This window comes from Chiloscyllium plagiosum, chromosome 14 (assembly GCF_004010195.1).
Source record: "Chiloscyllium plagiosum isolate BGI_BamShark_2017 chromosome 14, ASM401019v2, whole genome shotgun sequence".
NCBI lineage: Eukaryota > Metazoa > Chordata > Chondrichthyes > Orectolobiformes > Hemiscylliidae > Chiloscyllium > Chiloscyllium plagiosum.
The window spans coordinates 64,822,885-64,846,451 of record NC_057723.1 but is presented as its reverse complement, the minus strand read 5'-3'; the positions used below and the strand labels follow the sequence as shown (position 1 = coordinate 64,846,451).

Here is a 23,567-nt window from a genome sequence, read left to right as displayed (position 1 = left end):
TCAGTATAATACCCAGAAGATAAGACAGTGTTCCCTATTGCACCAAGTGAACTGTAATACAGAAAATTCAATTTTACAAAACTAGCAGTAAGAAACATCTCTCTCTATTGCAGTCTGTGATCTGTACTACATTGTGCTGACTATTTCACTTACTGACATAATAACATATGGTCTAATTCACTCAGTGAACTGCAATGCACAGTCTGTCACACCCAGTGAATGGTAATAAGCAGTGCTGACCATTACAGCTAGGGAATTGCAAGACACTGTGATTCTATTAAGCACAATAAGCTGTAATAAACAGTTTTTTTATTCTTCCCAGTGAACCACAATAAATAGTACTCTTTATTACGCCCAATGAACTGTAATACACGTTGCCATCAATCTACCAAGTGAGCTGTGATATATCATGCTCTCTATCATACCACATGAACAATAACACAGTTTTTCTATTATACCCAGTGAGCTGTAATACACATTGCCATCAATTATGCACAGTGCGTTATTGCACACAATAAGCTATAGTACACATTTCCTCTGTTCAGTGAACCTTAATACACAGTGCTCTCTATTACAATTAGTGAACTGTAATAAACTGTGCTCTCTATTACAGCCAGTGCAATGTAATACACAGTGTGTTCTCTGTTACACCCAGTGCTCTGTATTACACAGTGCTCTCTATTATATTCCGTGATCTGTATTAAACAGTACTCTATTACATGCAGTAAGCTGTATTACACAGTGCTCTTTAATACACCCAGTGAGTTGTATTACACAGTGCTCTTTATTTTCATGCCTCAATGGTACAGGTCATTCTGCTATAACACGTGTTTCGTTAACACACATTCGCTATAACACAATTGACGAATTGGGGACACTATTTCTAAAGCACGAAGTTTTAACATGTATTGGTTATAACGTGATTCCAGCCCAATTAATTTAAATGGTGCTGCTATTACGTGATTTTCTTATAACACGGGATTGCATGAGAACAGAACTAACATATTATAGCAGAACTGGCTGTGCTGGAAATCAAGGCTCGATATTCCTTAAATTGACATTTGAAAAGATTTTTGAAAGTACGAAGAATTACCATGATATACCTATCTTTTGGTCCAAGTTGATGGGAATCAGAGTATATTTTCATTATGAACCATTGACATATATCTTCTCTCATTAAAAATCTAATCTCTGTATAAATTCCCCCTTAGACAAACAAACACACATCCAGACAAAAAAAAGATCATGGATTATCGTTGGTGGGAAAATGTGGGAAAGAAGTTCAGTGGTTTCAGTTCTCATTGATGTTGAGATGGTTCTTATGATTCCTGTTCTGTTCAGAATACTGTTTCTCAATCATCCTTTTCAGGATGTTTCCAGTGATTTGCTTCAGGCACAGTGTGGCCAGTTCAATTATAAAAGGTTTATTAATTAAAAGTCACAGCTTGCAGCAACTACTGAAGGAAGGAATTTTTTTTCTTCACGTTTAAAGTAGCTGACAACAGAAAACATGGAGAGAGCTCTTAACCTGATGATGGTCTGAAGGCTTCTCTGTATCTTGTTCACAGCCCCAAGCTGCTCAGCTATCAGTGAACCAATCACATAATTCTTGATAGGTAGGAGACCTTTGTCATTGGCTTATGGACCAGTTACCAATCAGTTACTTGGTGTCAACCCAAATTCCATTTGCACAAACCCTTCAACACCAGTTCATCTGCAACATCTGCTGTATCACACAGCTGTGCAAATAATGTTCACAATGAGGTTTTCTTTGAAACCCATTCATGGGATGTGGGCATCATTAGCTTGTCTCAAATTTATTGCCATCCCTAGTCGCTCTTGAGAAGCTGGTGGTGAGCTGCTTTAGTATCAGGTATCAAGTTGCTTGCTTTCAAACCATGCAGTAATCCCTGAAATCCCTGGTTTCCAAAATCTTTTTTTTCCACTTCAGGCCACAATTTAAAAAACGCAAAAGTTTAAAGATATGGACTTTACATGCCTGTTGAAAGCTTGAAGTGCCAATTTAAAAAAAAAGAGTTCTGACGAAGTGTACCTGAACCCAAAATGTTAACTCTGATTTCTCTCCACAGATGCTGCTAGACCTGCTGAGATTTTCCAGCACTTTCTGTTTTGTTTTTTTTTTCAAAAGATGCGTTTTGTTACAAAATATGTGATACACTAACAATATGACACAAACTTATATTCATTAATTTGTGCTCCCTTGTTATACAGTCTTCGCACCATTTATATCTTTAACTTTTACCCAAAAGTTTACACTTGGGAAAATGCATCTATTATATTATCTTTTCCAGTAATATGATTAATCTTTACATTAAATGGTTACAACAAAATACTTCATCTGAAGAGCTTTAAACTTTTCAGTGAAGGCCAGTGGATTATAATCAGTGTCAATTAATATTCCTTATTTCTGTGTCAGACATAGACTTCAAAAAGTTGAAGAACCAATAATAATCCCAAAATCTCTTCTTCCACAGTAGACTAATTCTTCTGGTATTAGTTTCTTAGAAAAGTGCCCCACTGGCTTCTTTATTCCGGACTCCTCATCATAATACAAGATAACATCCACACTTAAGTCATTAGCTTCAGTTGTCATTTTGAAAGATCTAGAACGTGGCACAGTGGCTCAGTGGTTAGCACTGCTGCCTCACAGCATCAGGGACCCAGGTTCGATTCCAAACCTGAGCAACTGTCTATGTGGAGTTTGTACATTCTTCCTGAGTCTCCGTGGGTTTCTGCTGGGTGCTCCAGTTTCCTTCCACAGTCCAAAGACGTTAGATGGATCGGTCATGCTCAATTGTCCCATTGTGTCCAGGGACGTAGCAAGGTAGGTGGATTAGCCATGGGAAATAGGGTTTCAGGGATAGGTCTCGATGGGAAGGTCTTTGGGGTGTCATTGTGAACTCTATGGACCGAATCGGCCTCATTTCTGATAAAGAGATTTTGCCCGAAACATCGATTCTCCTGCTCCTCGAATGTTGCCTGACCCGCTGTGCTTTTCTAGCACCACATTCTCAACTCTGTGGAGAATGTGCTGCTTCTGCACTGCAGGGATTCTATAATCTGTAGAAAAATCCGGATAGCCAACAGTGGAGGTTCACGAGAATGGTCCCAGGAGTGAAAGTTTAACATATGGCAAACATTTGAGGACTCTGGATTTATCTGGAGTTTCAAAGGATGGGGGGGGGGGAGTCTAATTGAAACATACAGAATACTGAATGGCCTGGACAGAGTACATGTTGGGAAGATATTTCCATTGGTGGGAGAGACTGGGACCCGAGGGCATAGCCTTAGTGTAAAGTAGACCTTTTATAACAGAGATAAGGAGAAACTTCTTCAGCCAGAAAGTGGTGAATCTATGGAATTCATTGCCACAGAAGACTGTGGAGGCCAGGTCATTGAGTATATTTAAAACTGAGATAGGTAAGTTCTTGAGTATCAAGGGGATCAAGTGTTATGGGAATAAAGCGAGAGAATGGGGTTGAAAAACTTATAAGCCGTGATTGAATGGCGGAGAAGACTCGATGGGCTGAATGACCTAATTTCTGTTGCAATGTCTTATGGATCATTTGTTAAGATTAGCTTTAGCTTCTCAAAGTCTGCCTGGCTATGTCACTTTTATTTGTTTGTACTGAAATTATGCACAAATTTCCAGTAAAATTCAAACATTCCAAAAACTCTCATGATTTCTCCTTTAGGTTTAAGAACAGTGAGTTCTATTTGAGCCTTCACTTTCGCTGTCCTTGGTACACTTGCCCTTCTTCAACAAGATGTTCTAGGTAAGTTACTCTTGCTTTTCCAAATTAACTTTTGGCTAAATCTTTCTCAAAATCAGCCAACTGTAATTGCTTAAACAGGTCTTTGACTTGTCTCACGTGCTGTCTTCATGTGTGACCCCAACATTGTCTAAGTAAATTGCATTGTTACAAAACTTTGCTGCAACTTGATTCATAAATTTCTGGCATGTACCTGGGGTGTTCGATACCTTAATGTCATCACTCAACATTGATATGAACCATTTGGTGTAACAAAAACAGATACTTCTTTAGCCATTGGTATTAACAGCACATGCCAGTGCCCTGAAATAGACCAGTCTTAGAAAGGAATGAGGCACTGTCAACCATATCAATGCAATTTTCTAATCGTGGAATTAACGATGAATATGACTTCATTATTGCAGTTACCTTTCTATAACCTATACAAAGTCTAGTTTCTCAGAACTGTCCACCTCTTCCTTGACCTCACTTTCATTATTCTTTCATTTTCAACTCCGTTGACCACCTGTCACTCTTATTCCTCCTTATCCTCTTCCCTACAATGATACCATTGCAGCATATTCATGTGACATAACTGATTCTTCTTCCAATGATCAGGAGTATTTGTGTGATAAGTCAGTTTGTGAAGCAAAAAACAAAGAATTTAAAATGCAGAGAATCTGAAACAAAGCTGGAAACTGCTAGAGAAACCCAGCTGGTCAGGCAGCATCTATGGAAAGAAAGCAGAGCTAATGTTTCAAGTCCAGTGACCCTTCTTCAGCACTGATTATAGGTAGGAAAAGGTTGGTATACATGCTGAAGACAGAGGGAAATTGGTAAGGTTGAGGGGGATAGGATGAAGGAGAAAGAATAAACGATGGGTAGAGATGGAGCCCAGAAGGAGAGAGAGAACACAGCAGTTAGTCAGACAAAGGACCTGAGCTTCCTGTTGCCTGCCACTTCAAGATCCGTCATGTTCCCTCTCCAACATCTCTGTCTTGGGCCTGCCACAGTGCTCCAGTTTAGCTCAGCACAAGCTGGAGGAACAGCATCTCATTTTCTGCTTAGGGACGCTGCAGTCTTCAGGACTCCATATCGAGTTTGATATTTTTAGGGCCTGAGCTCCTTCCCCTTCTCAACTCCTGTCTTCAGCATAGATTTTCTAACCACAATCAATTCTGAAGAAGGCTCACCGGACCCAAAACATTGACTCTGCTTTCTCTTCACAGATGTTGCCAGATCTGTTGAATTTCTCCAGCTATTTCCTTTTTTGAAAAACTTTACCAAGCCTACTCACAAATTCATATAGACCATTGAACTTCACATTCAGAGGTTCACCTGGTAAAAGCAATTATACCAATTCTTCATCTGCCACTTGTTGTTGAATGTTTATCTATGTATTCTTTCATTTTTGCCTGTGAGATATTTAAATGTGCCTGTGCTACTCTCCGTACTCCAGTGAGTCTTTCTAGAAACACAGACACGTAATCTCTGAGGATTCATCTTTCTGCTTCAAGAACTTCTCCTGAACCAATTTTAATTGACCTTCAATCTTTTGCCCATAAACCAATTCAAAGTGGCTAAACTCAGTACATTAATTTGAGAAATCTCTAGTAGCAAATAATAAGTGTAATTGTTTATCCCAATCCTGTTGGTATTCATGACAGTATATCTCAGTCATAGTTTTGAGAGTCTGATGGTAACTCTTCATAATGTTTGTGGACATTATGTAATTTACCTCAGTTGTTTTATTCCCAAACTACTAATGACTTCCTGGAAAACTTTAGATTACAGTACAAACTCTGTTCAAATTGTATTTAAATTGGTAGCCTAAAACAAATAAAAAATCTGCATGAATCTTTCCACTACAACCCTCGTTGTAATTACGGTTAAAGGAATAGCTTCTGGGAATCAAATTGTCATATTATGTCCACCCCCCCCCCCCCACGCCAATAACCCATCCTCCACACCCGGTACATTCTGTTGCCACTGCCGGAGGTGTTAAACCTGCACCCACACCTCCCCCCTCACCTTTATCCAAGCCCCAAAGGATCTTTCCACATCCAACAGAGATTTTCCTGCACATCCACCCACTTCATCTACTGCGTCCATTGCTCTTGGTGGGGTCTCCTCTACATCAGAGAGGTAGGACCCTAACACGCGGAGCGTTTCAAGGAACATCTCTGGGACACACACCAAACAATCCCACCAGCCTGTGGCTGATCATTTCAACTCCCCCTCCCACTCCCCCAAGAACATGCAAGTCAGAGAGTCATAGAGTCATAGAGATTTACAGCACAGAAACAGACCCTTCGGTCCACCTCGTTCATTCCCAACAAATAACCCAAAGTAATCTAATCCCACTTGCCAGCACCCGGCCCATATCCCTCCAAACCCTTCCTATTCATATACCTATCCAGATGCTTTTTAAATGTTGCAATTGTACCAGCCTCCACCACTTCCCCGGCAGTTCATACCATACATTCCATTCCATTATACTCTGCATAAAAGAGTTGCCCCTTAGGTCTCTTTTATATCTTTCCCCTCTCACCCTAAATCTATGCCCTCTAGTTCTGGATTTCTCCACCCCAGGTATCTTATCCATGCCCCTCATGATTTTGTAAACCTCTATAAGGTCACCCTCAGCCTCTAACACTCCAGGGAAAACAGCCCTAGCCTATTCAACCTCTCCCTATAGCTCAAATCCTCCAACCCTGGCAACATTCTTGTAAATCTTTTCTGAACCCTTTCAAGTTTCACAACATCCTTCTGATAGAAAGGAGACCAGAATTGCATGCAATATTCCAAAAGTGGCTTAACCAATGTCCCGTACAGCCGCAGCATGACTTCCTGTACTCAATACTCTGACCAATAAAGGAAAACATACCAAACGCCTTCTTCACTATCCTATCTACCTGCGACTCTACTTTCAAGGAGCTATGAACCTGCACTCCAAGGCCTCTTTGTTCAGCAACACTCCCTGGGATCTTATCATTAAGTGTATAAGTCCTGATAAGAATTACTTTCCCAAAATGCAGCACCTTGTATTAAACACCATCAAATTAAACACCATCGGTCACTGCTCAGCCCATTGGCCCATCTGATCAAGATTCCGTTGTGATCTGAGGTAACCTTCTCCGCTGTCCACTACACCTCCAATTTTGGTGTCTTCTGCAAGTTTACTAACTGTACCTCTTATGCTCACATCCAAATCATTTATATAAATGATGAAAAGTAGACCCAGCATCGATCCTTGTGGAACTCCATTGGTCACAGGCCTCCAGTCTGAAAAGCAACCATACACCACCATCCTCTGGCTTATCCCTTTGAGCCAGTTCTGTATACAAATGGCTAGTTCTCCCTGTATTCCGTGAGATCTAACCTTGCTAACCAGTCTCCCATGGGGAGCCTTGTCGAATGCCTTACTGAAGTCCATCTAGATTATGTCGACCGCTCTGCCCTCATCAATCTTCTTTGTTACTTCTTCAAAAAACTCAATCAAGTTCTTGAGACATGATTGCCCATGCACAAAGCCATGTTGACTATCCCTAATCAGTCCTTCCCTTTCCAAATACATGTTCATCGTGTCCCATAGGAATCCCTCCAACAACTTGCCCATCAACGATTTCAGGCTCACCGGTCTCTAGTTCCCTAGCTTGTCCATACAACCTTTCTTAAGTAGTGGCACTACGTTAGCCAATCTCTAGTCTTCCTGCACCTCACCTGTGACTATCACTGAAATAAATATCTCAGCAAGGGGCCCAGCAATCACTTCCCTAGCTTCCCACAGAGTTCTAGGGTACACCTGATCAGGTCCTGGGGATTTATCCACTTTTATGGATTTCACGACATTCAGCACTTCCTCCTCTGTAATATGGACATTTTTCCCAATATGTCATCGTCTATTTCCCTTCATTCTAGATCATCCATGTCCTTATCTGCAGTAAACACTGATGCAAAATACTCGTCTAGTTCTCCCCATCTCCTGCGACTCCACACAAAGGCCACCTTGCTAATCTTTATGGGCCCCTATTCTCTCCCTAGTTACCCTTTTGTCCTTAATGTATTTGTAAAAACCCTTTGGATTCTCCTGAACCCTATTTGCCAAAGCTATCTCATGTCCCCTTTTTGTCTTCCTGATTTCCCTCTTAAGTATACTCCTACTGCCTTTATACTCTTCTAAGGATTCACTCGATCTATCCTGTCTATACCTGACATATGCCTCTGTCTTTTTCTTAACCTAACCTTCAAGTTCTCTCGTCATCCAGCATTGTCTATACCTACCAGCCTTTCCTTTCACCCTAACAGGAATATTCTGTCTCTAGACTTTCATTATCTCATTTCTGAAGGCTTCCCATTTTCCGACCATCCCTTTACCTGCGAACATCTGCCCCCAATCAGCTTTTGAAAGTTCTTGCCTAATACCGTCAAAATTAGCCTTCCTCAAATTTATAACTTCAACTTTTAGATCTGGTCTATCCTTTTCCATCACTATTTTAAAACTAATAGAATTGAGGTCGCTGGCTGCAAAATGCTCCCCCACTGACACCTCAGTCACCTGCCCTGCCTTATTTCCCAAGAGTAGGTCAAGTTTGCACCTTCTCTAGTAAGTACATCCACATACTGAATCAAAATGTTTTCTTGTACACACTTAACAAATTCCTTTCCATCTAAACCCTTAACACTATTGCAGTCCCAGTCTATGTTTGGAAAGTTAAAATCCCCTACCATAACTACCCTATTATTCTTACAGATAACCGAGATCTCCCTACACATTGTTTCTCAATTTCCCTCTGATGATTTGGAGGTCTATAATACAATCCCAATAAGGTGATCATCCCTTTCTTATTTCTCAGTTCCACCCAAATAACTTCCCTGGATGTATTTCCATGAATATCCTCCCTCAGTACTACTGTAATGCTATCCTTTATCAAAAACGCTACTTCCCCTCCTCTTTTGCCTCCCTTTCTGTCCTATCTGTAGCATTTATATCCTGGAACATTAAGCTGCCAGTCCTGTCTATCCCTGAACCACGTTTCTGCAATTGCTATGATATCCCAGTCCCATGTTCCAACCATGCCTTCCCTGTTAGGCCTCTTGCATTGAAATAAATGCAGTTTAATTTATTAGTCCTCCTTGGCCTCCTCCACCGCCAAATCAAAGTCACCCACCTACTTGAGGAAGAATATCTTATCTTCCACCTTGGGACCCTTCAACCACATGCCATCAACATCAACTTCACTAGTTTCCAAATCTCCCCTCCCCTCCCACCTCATCCCAGATTAACTCTCCAACTCAGCACCCCCTTCTCGACCTGTCCCACCTGTCCATCTTCGTTCCCACCTATCCGCTCCACCCTCGCCACTGACCTATCACAATCACCTCCCTGCCTGCAATCACCATCGCCTTCTCACCTACCTTTCCCTCAGCCCCACCCCATCCCTCTATTTATCTCTCATCGCCCTTCCCCCTCCACATTCCTAATGTAGGGCTTTTGCCTGAATGAATCAACTCTCCTGCTCCTCAGATACTGCCTGACCTGCTGTACTTTTTCAGTGCCACACTTTTCAACTATGACCCTCCAGCATCTGTAGTTCTCACTTTCTCCTAAAGTGTACTGATATCCTGCTTTAATTTTTAGTAGTGGGCTAAAACAATCCACTATTCCTCAACCAAATGGTTCTTCGAAAACGGATTTGGGTGCTGGTCTGATTACATGTAGAGGTTTTCATACCACATGATGTGTGACATGTTTTATGGAACTGCACTATGTATTTATGAAGTGCTGGTCATGTAAATTACTTATTTAGGCTGTTGTTTTCTGTATTCCTGTATTGGAGGAGAAAGTGAGGTCTGCAGATGCTGGAGATCAGAGCTAAAAATGTGTTGCTGGAAAAGCGCAGCAGGTCAGGCAGCATCCAGGGAACAGGAGAATCGACGTTTCGGGCATAAGCCTGAAGAAGGGCTTATGCCCGAAACGTCGATTCTCCTGTTCCCTGGATGCTGCCTGACCTGCTGCGCTTTTCCAGCAACACATTTTCAGCTGTATTCCTGTATTGCCCTGCCATGTGAACTTCCTGTGTTATTCACAATTTTAACTCGATATTGTGCCTGCCTTTTATCCTACTGTAAGATCAAACTAATTTACACATCCTTAATTTTACTATCATCCAGGTGCCGATCCAAGAGTCACTTAAATGTCCCTAATGTATCTGACTCCACTACCACCGCTAGAAGTGCATTCCACGCACCCACCATTCTCTGTGTAAAGAACCAACATCTGACATCTCTCCTAAACCTTCCTCCAATCACCTTAAAAAGATGCCCCTTTGTGATAGCCATTTCCGCCCTGGGAAAAAGTCTCCGACTATTCACTCTATCTATGCCTGTCATCATCCTGTACATCTCTATCAAGTCATCTATCATCCTTCTTCACAACGATGAGAAAAGTCCTGGCTCTCTCAACTTTTGAACTTACCATGGGGAACCTTATCAAATACCTTGGTAAAATCCATGTACACTACATTCACTGCTGTACCTTCATCAATGTGTTTTGTCACATCCTCAAAGAATTTAATAAGGCTTATGAGGCATGACCTGCCCCTCACAAAGCCATGCTCTAATTAGAGACTGTCTCTAATCAAGCTATGGTTTTCCAAGTAATCATAAACCCTGTCTCTCAGAATCCTCTCCAATAATTTGCCCACCACAGACGTAAGACTGAGTGTTCTATAATTCCCAGGACTATCCCTATTCCCTTTCTTGAACAAGTGGATAACATTTGCCACCCTCCAATTATCTGGTACTACTCCAGTGGACAGTGAGGATGCAAAGATCATCGCCAAAGGTGAAGCAACCTCTTCCCTCGCTTCCTGTAGAAACTTTGTGTATATCCGGTCTACCCCAGGAGTCTTATGTATTCTTAGCTTTTTTCAAAATTTCCAGCACATCCTTCTTCTTAACATCAACCTATTTGAGCATATCAGCCTATTTCACGTTGTCCTCATAAATGTCAAGGTTCCTCTCAGTAGTGAATACTGAAGCAAAGCATTCATTGAGCACCTCCCCTACCTCCTCCAACTCTTGGTACAAGTTCCCTCCACTATCCCTGATTGGCCCTACCCTCACTCAGGCCATCTTCTTGTTCCTCACATAAGTGTCGAATGCCTTAGGATTTTCCTTAATCCTACTCACCAAAGCTTTTTCATGCCCGCTTCTAGCTCTCCTAAGTCATTCTTCAGTTTCTTCCTGGCTACCTTGTAACCTTCTAGAGCTCTGTCTGATCCTTGCTTCCTCAACCTTACGTAAGCTTCCTTCTTCATGTTGACTAGATGTTCCACATCCCTTGTCACCTAAGGTCCTTTCAACCTACCATCCCTTCCTTGCCTCAGTGGGACAAACCTCTCTAGCACTATTGCAAGTGCTCCCTAAACCTCCACATTTCTGTCGTGCATTTCCCTGAGAACATCTGTTTCCAATTTAGGCACCCCAGTTCTTGCCTCATAGCATTATAATTCCCCTGCCCCAATTCAATACTTTCCCATACCATCTGCTCCTATCCCTTTCCATGAGAATAGTGAAGGTCAGGGAATTGTGATCATTATCACTGAAACCCTCTCCCACCGAGAGATCTGATATCTGACCTGGTTCGTTGCCAAGCACCAAATCCAATATGGCCTCCCTTCTAATTGACCTATCTACATATTGAGTCGGGAATCCTTCCTGGACACACCTGACAAAAACTACTTACCAAACTATTTGAACTAAGGGGGTTCCGATCAATATTAGGGAAGTTGAAGTCACCCATGACGACAACCCTGTTACTTCTGCAACTTTCCAAAATCTGCCTCCGAATATACTCCTCAGTATCTCTGTTGCTGCCTTGGTTCCCAATTTTCATTTCTATCATTACTTTCCTTCTTGACCTTGGGACACCCCTGGCTATCCATTCCTTTCCTATGGCTATTTGCCTTCCTTTCATTTTCCCATTTTTTTATCCCTTTGAATTTATGAGGGTGACAGCTCATAGTCATCAGCCATTAGTGCTGCCTATTTGCCAGTTGCAACTCATTGGTCCCCAACAGGAGTTCTTATTCTAAACAGTAGTTAGTTTCTAAGTTCCTTTAAGAGACTAACCTCTCAAAGAGCTTCGTGCATGGCTTCAGCTGCTAATGCTGAAATCCATTTGTCAAAATTACTTTGCTTAACCCTTTTGAATTCAGTATTAGTTGCCTAGCCGTTTCCTTTAAATTCTGGATCCTTTGCCTATATGCCTCAGGCACTATCATATTTATAAAGTCAACATAGGTTTCTTTACACCATCATAATCACACGAGACCTCCTCTGACAATGAAGCATAGATTTCCTGTGCTTTACTGTCAACTTACTCTGCATGAGCAATATCCAGTTCTCTTTTGCCCAATTCAATTGTCCATGTACACTACATCCACTGCTCTACCTTCATCAATGTGTTTTGACACATCCTCAAAGAATTCAATAAGACTTGTGAGACATGACCTGCCCCTCACAAAGCCACGCTGACCATCTCTAATCAAACTATGGTTTTCCAAGTAATCATAAACCCTGTCTCTCAGGGTTTTCTTAAATGACGTTAAGTATGCATCCACATCTTTTTCTTCAAATGTCGGCATAGCCTGCACAAACCTAAACATTTCCTTGCTCAACCTCAAATTATAAGTTAGATTTTCTCCCCCACCAGAATCTGACACCTCCTGTTTCAACAGCATTGTTTTGAGCATGTTCCCTTTCTTCCTCTCTCTTTCTGGTTTTCTCCTCCCCCTTCTTTTTGATTCTGTTTCCCATTTACTATCTTTCTTTCTTTGCCCGTTGTACTCTTTCATTGTCCCTTTTCTGCCATCTGTACTTTCTTTATTGTCTCCTCATGCCTAAGCTGCTTTAACTGTAACTGAATATCACCCAATTCCAATGTTTCACTACCCAGAGTGCCTGGCGGCCTTATATTTCCTCTAAACTCAAGTGCCATACTAATACCTCAAATATTTCTGCCTTCTTAACTCTGCCAGGCCATGCTCCCTCTAGTTACCTGCCTAGTCAATCAGCTTGGTATTTGAAAATTCCCTGAAGATTGTCAGGGGCAACTCTGCCACCAGCAGGAAGTTAAAAATCACACAACACCAGGTTACAGTACAACAGCTTTATTTGGAAATTATTTGCAGGAAAGGCTTTGCCTTTTTGAGTGCCGTGTCTTAAATGCAGCACAGAATCTGGTGTTTTCTTTCACCTGTATTATTTACCTATACCGCATTTAAATCCTCTTTGCCTCTATTTCTGATTAAGCTATCCCAGACAACAGTCCCTAGATGTTGTTAAAACTCACTAGAAATTAAGCCCCAAAATTCCTGGAGTCTCAAAAAAGTTAAAGGTTTTAAAACTGTTGATTATTTAGGTAAGTATATTACAGTCTGATCATGTGATCAGCCATTTTGGAGGGAAATGTTCAATCTAATTTTGCTGCCTGCAAGTGAAAAACCACCCTTAATAAAGCTCTTGCCATTGTTTGAACACTTTGGCCTTCTGGTCCTCCTTGAATGTAATAAAAACATGTATACAACTCCCCTCGATTACTAGACTTTCAGACTCGGGTTGACAGAAAATCTGAATCAGATTTCTGTATTAAACAAAATAATAAAACTTTTTACAAGAATTAGACACAAAATATTACAACTTATTACAAGAATTAGACTCCAGCTACAGGTATACAATTATTAACTGTCAGCATGTAACTCTACTAATTAAAAATCTACTCCCATACATATATATATATATATATGCACACACAATGCACATGGGTTATTGACAGAGGAAAACTGGGAAAGCAGTTCAGTGGTTCCTGTTCACAAGGATTACTGAGATGATTCTCAAACTGATTAGAATGCTGCTTCTCGGTTGTACTTCTTTAAATGCTTTCACCAATTTGCAAAAGGCACAGGTAGCTGGTTCTCTCATAAAAGGCATCTGGCTTATGAATTAAAATTCACAACTTACAGGAACAGCTGAAGGAAGTACAACCTCATATTCTTTAGGATTTTAAAATGGTAGGTTTTTTTTGTTGAGAACAAGGAGCGAATTATTGGGATGGTTTCAGTCCAAGGGTTTCTCTGTATCTTGCTCATGGCCCTAGACTGTTCAGCTGCTTGAGAATCAATCATATGATGTTTAGCAAGCAAAAGACTTTGTCATTGGTAACCGACAATCCAATCAGCTACTTGTTGTGAACTAAAGCTCCACTTGTACATGACATTTCAGCTCTAGTTTGTCTATAATTGTTGAAGTAACCCACAGCAGTGCAAACAATGTCACATTGAAGATAATTTGACTTGCTTTCAACCCTTGCAATCCCTGTTTCAAAACAATTTGTTTCTCATTTCAGTCCGCAATTAAAAAATCACAAAAATAAAAAGATACGGTCAATTACTCCCAGGAATTTGTAATACACATGGACAGGGCAGAAATGACTAACACGAGGGGTCATAGTTTTAAGCTGGTTGGAGGAAAGTATAGAGGGGATGTCAGAGGCGGGTTCTTTACACAGAGAGTTGTGAGAGCATGGAATGCGTTGCCAGCAGCAGTTGTGGAAGCAAGGTCATTGGGGACATTTAAGAGACTACTGGACATGCATATGGTCACAGAAATTTGAGGGTGCATACATGAGGATCAGTGGTCGGCACAACATCATGGGCTGAAGGGCCTGTTCTGTGCTGTACTGTTCTATGTTCTATGTTTCACACACAATGCTTTCTAATGCACCCAGTGAGCTTTAAAACCGCATGGAATCAATGCAGACATTGAGTTGTAATAAACAGTGCTCTCAACTGCACTTAATGAATAACAATACACACTGCTCTATATTGCATTCTGCAAACTGTAATACACAATATTCACTATTACACTCATTAAGTAGTAATACATGGGGCTGTCTACTTACAGAATGGGGCTTGGGAGTGTTGAATCCTGTGCATGAAAGCTAGGAATACTGGTGCAATGGGTAATCAGGAATGCTAAGAGAATGTTGGCTCTTATTTCAAGGGGATTGGAGTATAAAGATAGGGAAATCTTATTATAACTATACAATGTGCTAGTGAGATCACATCTGGAATACTGTAAGCAGTTTTCTTTCCCTTATTTAAGAAAAGATTTAATCAGAGACAGTTCAAAGAAGGTTCACTAGGATGATCGTTGGTACGGAAGGATTGTTTTATGAGCAAAGGCTAAACAGTTTGGGATTCATTGGAATTTAAAAGAGTGAAAGTGATCTCATTGAAACACATAGGATCAAGGGGATCGACAGGATAAATACTGAGAGGATGCTTCCCCTCATCGGAGTATGTAGTGCCAGAGGGCATTTCTCAGAATAAAGGGTGTCAATTTAAGACTGAGATGAGGAGGAATTTCTTCTCTCAGAGGTTTCGGAGTCTTTGGAACTCTTCGCCACAGAGAACTGTTTGGGGTGGGAGGGGAGGCGGGAAAAAAGTCCTAGTATATATTTAAGTCTGATATAGATTCTTGATCAGTCAAGGAATAAAGAGTAATGGTGAAAAGGCAGGAAAGTGGACTTGAATGGCCAATCAGCAATGATTCTATTGAACAGTGGAACAGGGTCAAGGGGCCGAAAGACCTATTCCTGTTCCTATTTCCTATGGTATTATGGTCTATTACATCCAGTAAACCATAACACACAGTACTATTCCATCAGTGCACTGTAATAAAGAATGACCTTTATTCCACCAGTGAGCTGTAGGACATAGCGCACTCTATTATACTCAATAAACTATAATACTCCATGCTCTCAATTACAATCAGTAAGCTGCAATAATCAGTACTCTCAACTACACCTACTGACTGTAATATACGTGCTCGCGATTGCATATAGAATAGACAGTGCTCTCCATAATACTCACTGAGCTGTAATACACTGTTCTCTCTACTATACTCAGCACACTGTAATACATTGTGCTGTCTACTATATCAAATGAGCTGCAATATACAATATCATCAATTACACTCAGTGAGTGGGAATACATAGTCATCTTTACTGTACCTAACAAGCTGTTATACATCATTCTGTTTACTATATCCAGTGAGCTATAAAACTGTTCTCTGTTACAACCAATGAGCTGTAATACACTATGCCCTCTATTGCATACAGTGAGCTACAACATATAGTGCTCTCCATTACACCTAGGATTTGTAATACACAGTGCCCTCAATTACAATTGTAACACAGAGTGCTCTCTTTTTCACCCAGTGGCCTCATCTAGATCTTGTAATGATTGTTAAATCATGTCCTCTCTGTAATATGCTTTTTATTCAGTTTTACAATATGACCCACAAAAGTGCATTGATAAGTTCAGATTAAATAATTTTTAGAATGTAATTAACTTACTGAGGTATGTGCCAATTCCTGTGTCTGGAATGGATGATAGGCATATTGAGCGAAGTCCCGCAAAGGATGTCGATATCAGTGTATGGCAGCATTGTTCTACATACACTGAATGCAGATGTCCTGCTCGCATGCCCACTTGTCTGACATTGGCTTGCTGCAATGCTCCAGCAAATGACAGGGAAAACTGGAGGAACAACATCTCATCTGCAGATTAGGCACTTTTCAACTTTCTAGGCTCAATGTTGAGTTCAACACTTTCAGAATGTGAACCCACTGTCATTCCTTCCCTTTCTTTTAGCTTTACTTGCGACATTCTCTGTCACCATGTCCTCTCTCCCCTCCCGCCACTCCAGCGGGACTGCCTGTTCTTCCCAGTTTGGCTGTTAGTCACACCATTTCTTTGCCATTCTCACGTTCTGATCACTTAATCTGAACCATCAACAATCTTTCTCCCTCAGCACTCCCAAACCTTCCCGCACAACCACCCCGCCCCTCCCCCACCCACCATTCCATGAATGCTGCCCCCTCCAACTTCACATCAACTCTGATGAAGAGTCACCTAGACGTTAGCTTGCTTTCTCTCCATGGATGCTGCCTAACCCACTGTGATCTCCAGCATTCTTTGTTTTCAGTGCAGATGTAAACGGTGCTGAAAATCTCTCTACTAAAGGATGGCGAACATTACAGATTCAGAAAGTATAAATTGGTTACCTGTCTCACAGGGTCCCATGTGTGCCAGGCTGAGAGTGCTTTCTCTGTTCCTATAAGACACTTCCTTGAAGCTACAGATGTTGCTGTAGGTCTTTCCGTCAGATCCACACACACTTTCCTGGGATCGGCAGGTGCACTGGGGTTCCAGGATCTCTCCAAATGAGGCACCACTAGTATCAAGAAGACAATCCAGGTCCTGTCCACACCGTCCATAGAAGTGGTTGGTGTTATCGAGGTCGCAGATTTGCCCCTCGGCGTTTCCACACTCCGGGCAACAGTCACATGCGTCCAGTACTGTCCCTGCAGCACACCCATGGGGCTCGGGGCATAGACCTTGCTGGCACACTCCACAGCCATCTCCTTCTTGCAGCAGCCGTAGCCAGCCCCTGTGGTAAAGGCTGGGAAGAGTCTGTACCACCTGGGCCAAAAGGAGTATCACTACAGCGGGCAGCACGGAATTCATTGCCAGGCTGGGATTTCAGAATCAACATTCAACGAATCTAGTGAGCCAAACTGGAGACATCTGCATTCTTTAAAATAAAAAACAGAAGTTGGTGAATAAGGCAAAAATATAGATTAAAATAATGCTGTATAAACAATCATTACCCACGTACATTGGAAGGGTGAGATCAAATAGCTGAAAGAAAGAAGCTTTAAAATGTCACTTTAACACAAGTTTTATGGCCATTCTGATGGCGAAGTGACAGCTTTGTCAAGAAATCATTCGCCCCTGACTGTGATCCCAGGGGGAGTCAGCACAAAACAGATACTAATCCTCAGGGATAAGCTGAGAGAAGCTGGGAGCTGCTGACTGGGGACTCTGCAAATTGGAGAGTCTGTCCAATGTATCGGAAGTTTTTCCTTTCTGTTACGAAGCAGTGTCTGCCTGCCAAATCCCTCCTGCACTCTCTGTCTTTCTAACACACACACACGATCACACACACACACTCACAATCACAGTCTCACAAACACACAGAATCGCACACACACACAGAGTCACATACACACTCTCTCTCACACACACACACAGTCTCACACACACATGCACACACACACACGCACACATATACACACTGGAACTTGATTAGACTAAAAATGGCAAATTTCCTTGAGTTTTACACTGAAGAGATTCCCTGGTTGTGATCTGGTAACAGTGGAAGTAATTATCTGGAAACTTTAAAAAAGTTTAAGTATTTGTTTAAACAATAATTAAAGTGGTGACATAATGGTGACACCAATTGGAATTTAACCAATCTCTGTTCAATTAAAACAAATATTATTCTCCAACAGCTATCCTCCATCCCCACTACCCCCAACTGTAATTACTATGAACTGAGTCCTCACTAATGTCTTAAGGATTTAGTAGTTGTATAATCTTTCACTTCTATCATTATATGTCAGTGCTAAGTACGCCGTGTTAACTGCAGACCCACTCTCAGAATACCTCCTGCCTCTCAACCAGTATGAATGTTTTTACTTGCCACTGCTCCTACTTTATGGATTTCCTCAGGACCTGTTCAGGATATCAGCTTATTTGTGAATGAACATCCTCCCACTCCACAGTTGAAGCTTATGTCATCTGTCCTGGCAATGGATCGGGTCCCAAAAGCAATTGTGTCTAATCCACTAATCCAATAAATCCCATCACACATGTCTAGACCTTCAAACTCAGTCATTGACTATATCATGCAACTCTTTCAGGACTGTTGAGATCCAAGATGTTGCCTAACAGACCTCTGAGGAAATTTTCTGAAATGGTTCAAGTCATAGTTGTAATCCTACAAACAGAGCAGAGAGGGGAAAATATTTAATAAATAAATAAAATTGGATGGCATCAGTGGCCCTGGGTTTAGAGGGGAGTAAACCCACCAGGGTTCCCATTTCTAATGACCATCTTTGCTGGATAGCCATGTATTGCTATTGCTCAATCCAGCTTTGTTCCAAGACATCCTACAGCCTCTAATACTAATAGGGTGTTCAACTCCTCACTCACTGAGCACCAAATGAGTTGGCAGGGTGGGAGGTAATGGGGAGATGGGGAGAGACCAACACACAGAATTAGTGGGAGAGTGCTGCACCGAGGGAGTACAGTATGAGGCAGCAGGGAAAATGAGTCAGTGGAATCAATATAAACGTTCTGAAATTTACTTTGCTGCTCATTGCAAAAGATCCATCATCCCCTCACCATAAACCTTTCACCATCAGTCCTTCCTCATCAATATCTCCCCCATCACATATCCCTCTATCATCCTCTCACCATCATCTTGTCACCATCACCCCTTCCTGAAGACTTCTTCCCTAGCAGTTCCTCCCCATCATCAACACTCCCACATCTTCTCCCTATTACCCCTTCCCACGACCCCTTTCCCCATTACCCATGCACAATTACCCACTCCCCTTATCACCCATTTCCCCATTAAATCTACACTCCTACCCTAAAATCTCTCCCCATCATCCATGCTCCCACACCTCCTCCCTATCACACCTTCCCACAACCCCTTTCCTCATTACCCACTCCCCTTATCACCCATTTCACCACTAATCTGCCTATCATCCCTCCCCATCTTTATCCACAATATCACCAGATTAGTAATCTAGAGGTCCAGGCTAATATTGTGGAGACCTGGTTTCAAACCCTACCACAGTAGCTCTTGGGAATTTAAATTTACTTCATAAAATCTGGAATTGGAAGATATTCTCAGTGACAGTGCCCATGGAACTATTATTGATTATTGTAAAAACTCATCTGGTTCACCAAAGTCCTTTGGGGAAGGAAATCTGCCCTCCTCACCTGGTCTGGCTCACTTGTGAGTCCAGATCCCTGACAATGTGGCTTGTGACTGTCTCCTGAAATGGGTGAGCAAGCCACTCAGTTCAAGGGCAATTAGGGATGGATCACAAATGCTGGCCTTGCCATTGATACCCACACCACATGCGCGAATAAAAGAAAAGCTAGTTACTTGGCAAAAGAGGAGTATTGCTGAAAGAAGAGACATTTTGTCTTGCATTCATCAGGACAGAATTGCAAGAATCTAAATCTTTTTGACATGAAAAGAATTTTGACATACGTCTCTTCTTTCAGCCATACCGGACTGTGCAGCCTTCACAGGATATCAGTATCTGGACTTACAGTGAGAGGAAGATCCACTGGAAAGATTTAATTACCTCACACAGGGGTTGCAACGTTGGGAAGCGATGTCTCGTAGCTGGAGACAGTCCTGTCGTCACCCCATGAATATGTCTCGGCGGGGGAGGGGTTTTAGGAAAATGGAAATGAAAACCACCCACCTTTGACAATCGCAGGGTGCAGTGATTCTCCACCCTCTAAATAGCACCACACGGACCTGACTGAACAGAGTCAGTAACTGGCAGACGTGCTATGCAGGCTGCTTGGGAGAAGAATTGTGACAACCAGGCTTGCACAGACTGGCTGCGCAAGAACTCCATGAGTGAACAGCAAACTGGGATTTGGCAATGATTTGCTCAGTTCAGGAATTTGCTTATACCAGCAGAGAACACTTGGCTCCCCATCTGGTTGAGGCAAGAGCTGATATAATTAATGTTGCACTGGGTTCCAGAATTCCCGTTATGTAAGCTTCCCACTGCTTAAGGTGGGTCACGCCCTCTCATAACATGATTAGCAGTATTAATGACCCACAAAGTTTGAAGGTCATGATAAGTCACTAAAACAAATTCTGCAAGCAACATCTTTACGTTATTTCAATATAACCCCGTAAGGCAAATGCTCCACATGTTTAAGCTGGCTGATAGTCTGCATTATTTGCCTGAATGAATAAGTCAACTCAATTAAATATTTCCAACTGAATCATATGAGTTAGAATTCAGTCTCTTGCCCTTGCATTGTGATTACCAGAGAGCATTCAGCGTACAGCTGAAGTCAGGACTTCCTGTGAGCCATCGGATGTTTTTATTCATTTATTGGATATGGGCATTGCTGTTTTTTTTGCCCATCCTGAGTTGCACTGGAGAAGGTGGTAGGGTGTTGCCTTCATGAATCCTGCAGTTCATGTGCTGTAGGTTGCCAGTATGGAGGGAATTCCAGGATTTTGAACCAGAGACACTAAAAGAATGGTGATATATTTCCAAATTAAGATGGTGAGTGGCTCAGAGAGGAACTTGAAGTATTGGTGCTACCAAGTATCTGTTGCTACTGTACTTCCAGGTGGAAGTGGTTGTAGGTTTGAAAGGTGCTGATGAGGGATTCTTGGTGAATTTCTGCAGTGCATGTTGTAGATGGTACACACTGCTGCAACTGAGCATTGGTGGTGAAGGGAGTGGATATTTGTGGATGAGGTTCCAATCAAGGAGACTACTTTGAACTGGATGGTGTCAAGCTGCTTGACTGTTGTTGGGGCTGACATGTGAGGGGCATTCCATCACACTCCAGAGTTGTCTTTCGTAGGTGATAGGGAGCCAAGAGGTGAGTTACTTGCTGCAGAATTCTCAGTTTCTGATTTCTGAGGAATGGGAAACATGGTTGACTTTTCCCATTCTAACCTGGGACACTGAGACTCTGGTCACACCCCACCTGAGATGACCAACTCATACATACTGAGGATTTAGGGCTGAGAATTGCTGGTCAACCCAGTATCCTCTGGAGAAGCTCAATGATGAAGTGAATGCTGAAAGTGTTTATTGGTGCTCATCACATTAATTTACTCACTGGAGAGAACACTTTACTCTGTACAGTACAGATTAGGCAAGCAGCAACACAATTAATTCAAAGAACTAGGCTGCACAAGGCCCTGGAGCCAGGTCAGACAGACTTGTAAAAACACATCAGTGCACAAAACTAATATGGTGAATGAAATAAGCACAACTAATCTGACAAAATGAGAATTGTAAACCAGCTACAGAATGACTTATCGGCTGTGCCACATTTTTTTATTATGTCCAATAAAATAAGAAACCTTTGCTTAGATTCTGTGCACATTTAACCCAAATTCTAAACAGCCAGACTAGCTCCCTTCCTATTGGCGTGTAATATCTCCACTTTCCATTCAGTATCAGAGCCGAGTTTACCCCCGGGCCATTTACTCCCTGGAGAATTCACCTTCTCTCCAATTCTCTGTCTGTCTTTTATCCCCTTCTTATGGACTGTTTTACTAACCATGACTTTGTTCAACTCTCAGAATCAGTCACTTTCCTTGGCATACATCCCAAAATATATTTTCAAATTGAAACGTGACACTCCGAGGATTCCCAACCCCACACCCTTTCTTTTGGGGTTCGGGGTACCTATGAAACCCATGGTTCCCTCTCCACTGGGCCAAATGTCCAACATGAAATGAGTTCCTTTTCACTCAGGCACTCCCTCCAAAAATAACCTTTCTCAATGCTGGAAAACCCTGTTGTACCTGTCCTGGGAGTGTTTGATGAAGCCAGTGGAGAGAGAACTTTATTTTCAGTTTAAAACAGTTGAGGGTGCTTTACTCTGTACCTAACCCCGCGCTATCCCTGTCCTGGGAGTGGTTGATGGGGACAGTGGAGAGGGAGCTTTACTCTGTCTCTAACTCCGTCTTGTACCTTTCCCATGAGTGTTTGCTAGAGATAGTGTACAGGAAGCTTTATTTTCAGTTTAAAAGAGTAGAGGAAACTTTACAACTCACCCTGTGTCATACCTGTCCTGCAAGTCTGATGGGCAGTGGGATCCTGAATTATCGAGTGTTCCATTAGCCAATGTTAATATCTCTTCCTTTGATGAACAGAGAACATGTCTGAAAGACTTCGATTATTTCAGGTTATTTTGCTGATTCTCGCACAAGGTAGTATTGTCCTCGCTCACTGAGGCAGAAATAATAGCAAACTCAGAAACATAAATAACAGTGCCAGTTTACCATTAAAGCTGGATCTCTGCCAGTTCTTGTTGCCGAAGATTTTTTTTTGCATTGCTGAGAGCAAAACAGTCTCCATATGTTGACTGTGGCACTGGGTGTGTACTGCACTGTCAGAGGTGCTACTCTTGAACATCCTTAAGATGAGTCTGTATCTATTGTGCAAGATACTGAACGGCTCTGCAGAGATGCTGTAACTTAATAGAAATCTGAAACTGAAGCCTGTACTGGTTCACGTCAGAAACGCATGAGAGTGAGGAAGAGCAGAGGTTCACGATTTAGAAGATGGAATAGACCAGAGGGGCTGAGTGGCCTCCTCCTGCTGCTTTGTTTCTATGGCAGGGAAAGGTGACAGGTAGGAGGGAGAAGAAGACAGAGACAAAAAGGGGATTGGAGTAGGTGGAACAGGAGGAGGTGGCTGCAGTGGAGAGTGCGTGCCACATGGTATCGACTGCATTGATACTTGAAATTCTCACTTGGACTCTCTCTGCAGGGCATGTTGGGATAGCGAGGGTCCCTGGATTTTGGTTTGGGGGAGGAACTATGGTTGACCTTTTCCCTCGCTCAACTTATGGCAAATGCTGCGACACTTAGCATCAGGATTTCTGGTGGATAACATTGGGACACCTGCTGTTTCTTGGCGCTGAATGTGGTCCTGTACCACCACCTGCTGGTTTAGATTGGGAGTGCAGCCAGTTCTGTCCAGCAAGCAATCTGCTGTGAGGAGACCTGGACGGTAACTCTTGTCTTTTCCAAAATCCAGAACTGTTCTCGACACCTAAACCTTTATGATAGCATCATATT

At 42.1% G+C, this 23,567-nt stretch overlaps 1 protein-coding gene across 6 annotated transcripts in view; it reads right to left on the bottom strand.

Annotated features, from left to right (window-relative positions):
- LOC122556777 (kazal-type serine protease inhibitor domain-containing protein 1-like) overlaps nucleotides 1-22,692 on the bottom strand; it is a 45,619-nt gene extending 22,927 nt beyond the window's left edge. The window contains exons 1-2 of one of the 6 annotated variants that reach the window (XR_006313661.1): nucleotides 22,539-22,692; nucleotides 16,909-17,438 (exon numbers count right to left, since the gene is read on the bottom strand). Coding sequence is in view for 1 of the 6 variants with exons in the window: in XM_043703929.1 (XP_043559864.1) it covers nucleotides 16,909-17,371 (463 nt within the window). In the remaining 5 variants the exon portion in view is untranslated. The other 5 variants (XR_006313658.1, XR_006313660.1, XR_006313659.1 and 2 more) reach the window with 5 other exon arrangements.
- Between the last annotated feature and the right edge of the window lie 875 nt (nucleotides 22,693-23,567).